Source organism: Aplysia californica, unplaced genomic scaffold (genome assembly GCF_000002075.1).
Source record: "Aplysia californica isolate F4 #8 unplaced genomic scaffold, AplCal3.0 scaffold00374, whole genome shotgun sequence".
Lineage (NCBI taxonomy): Eukaryota > Metazoa > Mollusca > Gastropoda > Aplysiida > Aplysiidae > Aplysia > Aplysia californica.
Genome location: NW_004797644.1, coordinates 249,074 through 251,486, shown reverse-complemented (window position 1 = coordinate 251,486; position 2,413 = coordinate 249,074). Strand labels below are relative to the sequence as shown.

The 2,413-nt window shown below is 44.9% G+C and overlaps 1 protein-coding gene across 1 annotated transcript in view; it reads left to right on the top strand.

The window, feature by feature from the left end:
- LOC101860031 (sialin) overlaps positions 1 to 2,413 on the top strand; it is a gene marked incomplete at its 3' end in the record, with an annotated part of 15,030 nt that extends 12,617 nt beyond the window's left edge. The window contains 1 exon segment of the mRNA XM_013085443.1: positions 1,957 to 2,413. Within this exon segment, the coding sequence (XP_012940897.1) occupies positions 1,957 to 2,157 (201 nt within the window).

Below are 2,413 nucleotides of genomic sequence, written 5' to 3'. Positions count from 1 at the left end.
GTCTCTTCTCGTTCTTTTTCTCTTTTTTCCTTGACTGACCGTACAATTTCATGTTTGTCAGGGCACAGCTTCCCTTCTGGTTTTGCTTTCCCAGCGAGCTCTTCAGTCCGCTCATTGCCCTTGACTCCAGCATGGCCCGGGGTGAAGATCCACGTGATCTTTTTCAGTGTTGTCCTCTTCAGGAGCTCTGTCCATTCAGCTCTAAGGTTCCCACTTTCAATCTTCCTCAGAGTGCTCTGGGAATCTGTGACAAAGACCACATATGCTTGTCGAGTTGTTGTGACCCATTTGTTGTAGTCATCCACAATCTTTTCCAGTTCCTCGTCACTGGGCTCATTAAAGTGTTTGTACTGTATCCCAACTGGACCTGGCGTTGTGTTGGTGGTGGTTTTTAGCACAAATTTGACAAAATCTATTGTGATCATGTTGTCATATCCTTCGTCCCGCATGATTCCCTTCAACCTCTGGAATACCTCTTTCCTTGTCTCAGCATCACCCTGATCAGTATGTGTGATGTATCTTTTAAGAAAGGCTTCTACTTTACTTGTATCATCTCTCAGAATAGCCATTCCACCAATGCTCTTGATATCCGGCATTGAGTTTGCTGTGCCCCCGTTGTTCATTCTATTGTGTCACTTCCAAAATTTGTGTAAACCTTTGTCTTGTCCAGACAAATTTCTCCCACCTTTCTTTTTTCGCTCCTTTGGCTATTTCCTTAAAATCCACACATCGCCTGTTCTTTGTTTCGGCAGCTTCTTGGATGATGTGTTGCTCACTAGTGTTGTCCTTACGAAGTTTTTACCACTTTTTGACCGCTTGCCTTTTCCTCTTCCATGCTTCCTCACATTCCTTGTTCCACCATGGTGGTTGTACAATCTGTTTCATATTAGGCTTTCGGGATACTTTACTTTGTAGCTTTCCTAGCGGTTCATCATTGTCTTTCTTGTAAGTAAACGCTTTCATTCGGCGCTTGTTTCTTAGTGGTCTGCGGCTTCCCTTTTCGATCATAACAATGCATGGAAGGTGATCACTTTCGTGTTGCCCTAAAACGTCCCACTTTGTGTAGAGAGTCGCCCCAGATGACACCAAAGCCATATCTATAACCCCATCCGAATCTCCCGGTCTCGTTGCCAGTCTAGTAGGTCTTCCATCGTTTATGCAAATCAGTGGCATCTCTAACAGTGTTTCTCTGAGTGCTATTCCTTGTCCATTCTCTGTTGCATTGCCCCACTCTGCTGCTCTCGCGTTAAAGTCCCCGCAGATAATTGTGCGTTCACCCGGCATCTCTGCAAGATCACACAAAAAATTCCAGTCCCTCTCATGAACCGACTGGTTATTTCCAGCATAGATGTTGAACACATTCCATCTGATGTCGCCACCTTTAATTTGGATACCCTGTACTTCCCTACCATGCTGGCTCCATTCTTCCACATTCAAAATCTTATGTTCAATGCTGTCATTCACCAAAATAGCTGTTCTATGTCCATCATTTACGGGGTTGCTTAAAAAACTGTAACCAGGAAGGTTAATTCTGGTCCTAGCCTCTAACCGTATTTCTTGTAACAAAAGCACATCAAAATCATAAACCAGCCTGTCAATGATGGATCTTCTCTGGTTCACGCTCCGACAATTCCCGAACCCTATCCGCATATATTTTTTACCCAGTCTGTCCGCCTTTTTCCTACGTCTCATCTCGTCCTCTCGCCTGCCCTTCGCTTTCGGTTTGTTCTCCCCTCTCCCTGTCCTCGTCGTCTGCATCTACTTTTTTCTCCATGTACTGGATCAGGTCTCAAGCTCAGTGCACGGTCCCCATTGCTCCGGCGATGATCCTTTAAACCTAACTGTCTCTACCAATGTCTCTACCGTAATTAAGGCCTCCTAAATCATCGAAATTGTGGGAATAGGGGCGTAAAAATATCTACATTAAAAAGAAAAATAAACTCTCATTTTCCTCAGAAAACGAGGGAGGAGTGGCAGGTGGCTTTCTTCATCGCGGCGGCCGTCTATATTTCCGGTGGCATCTTTTACGTCCTTTTTGCTCAAGCAGCCGTGCAGAAATGGGCGGAGATACCTACATCACAGACAAACGGCGCAGACTCATCGGAGTCGAAGCGAATGACGGACATGGGAATGGACGTGGACGAAAATGAAGTGTGAGCCAATCAGCAAAAAGGTCTCTTTTGTCTTTTCGCCAGCTCTGTGGTCCAAACAGACAACAACTGGCTGATAGCTTATGAATCCACAGAACTGGGGCATGGACAAGAAGTGTACAGCCAGCTTTTTAAGATCCAGAAGTAGGACGCAAACAGAAGGTGTAGAGCTTTACAAGTTAAAACATTTTTCCACATATATTTGTAATACGACCATGTAGAATTCTAATGTGTACACAGTATGCACTTGTACAACCCCCCCC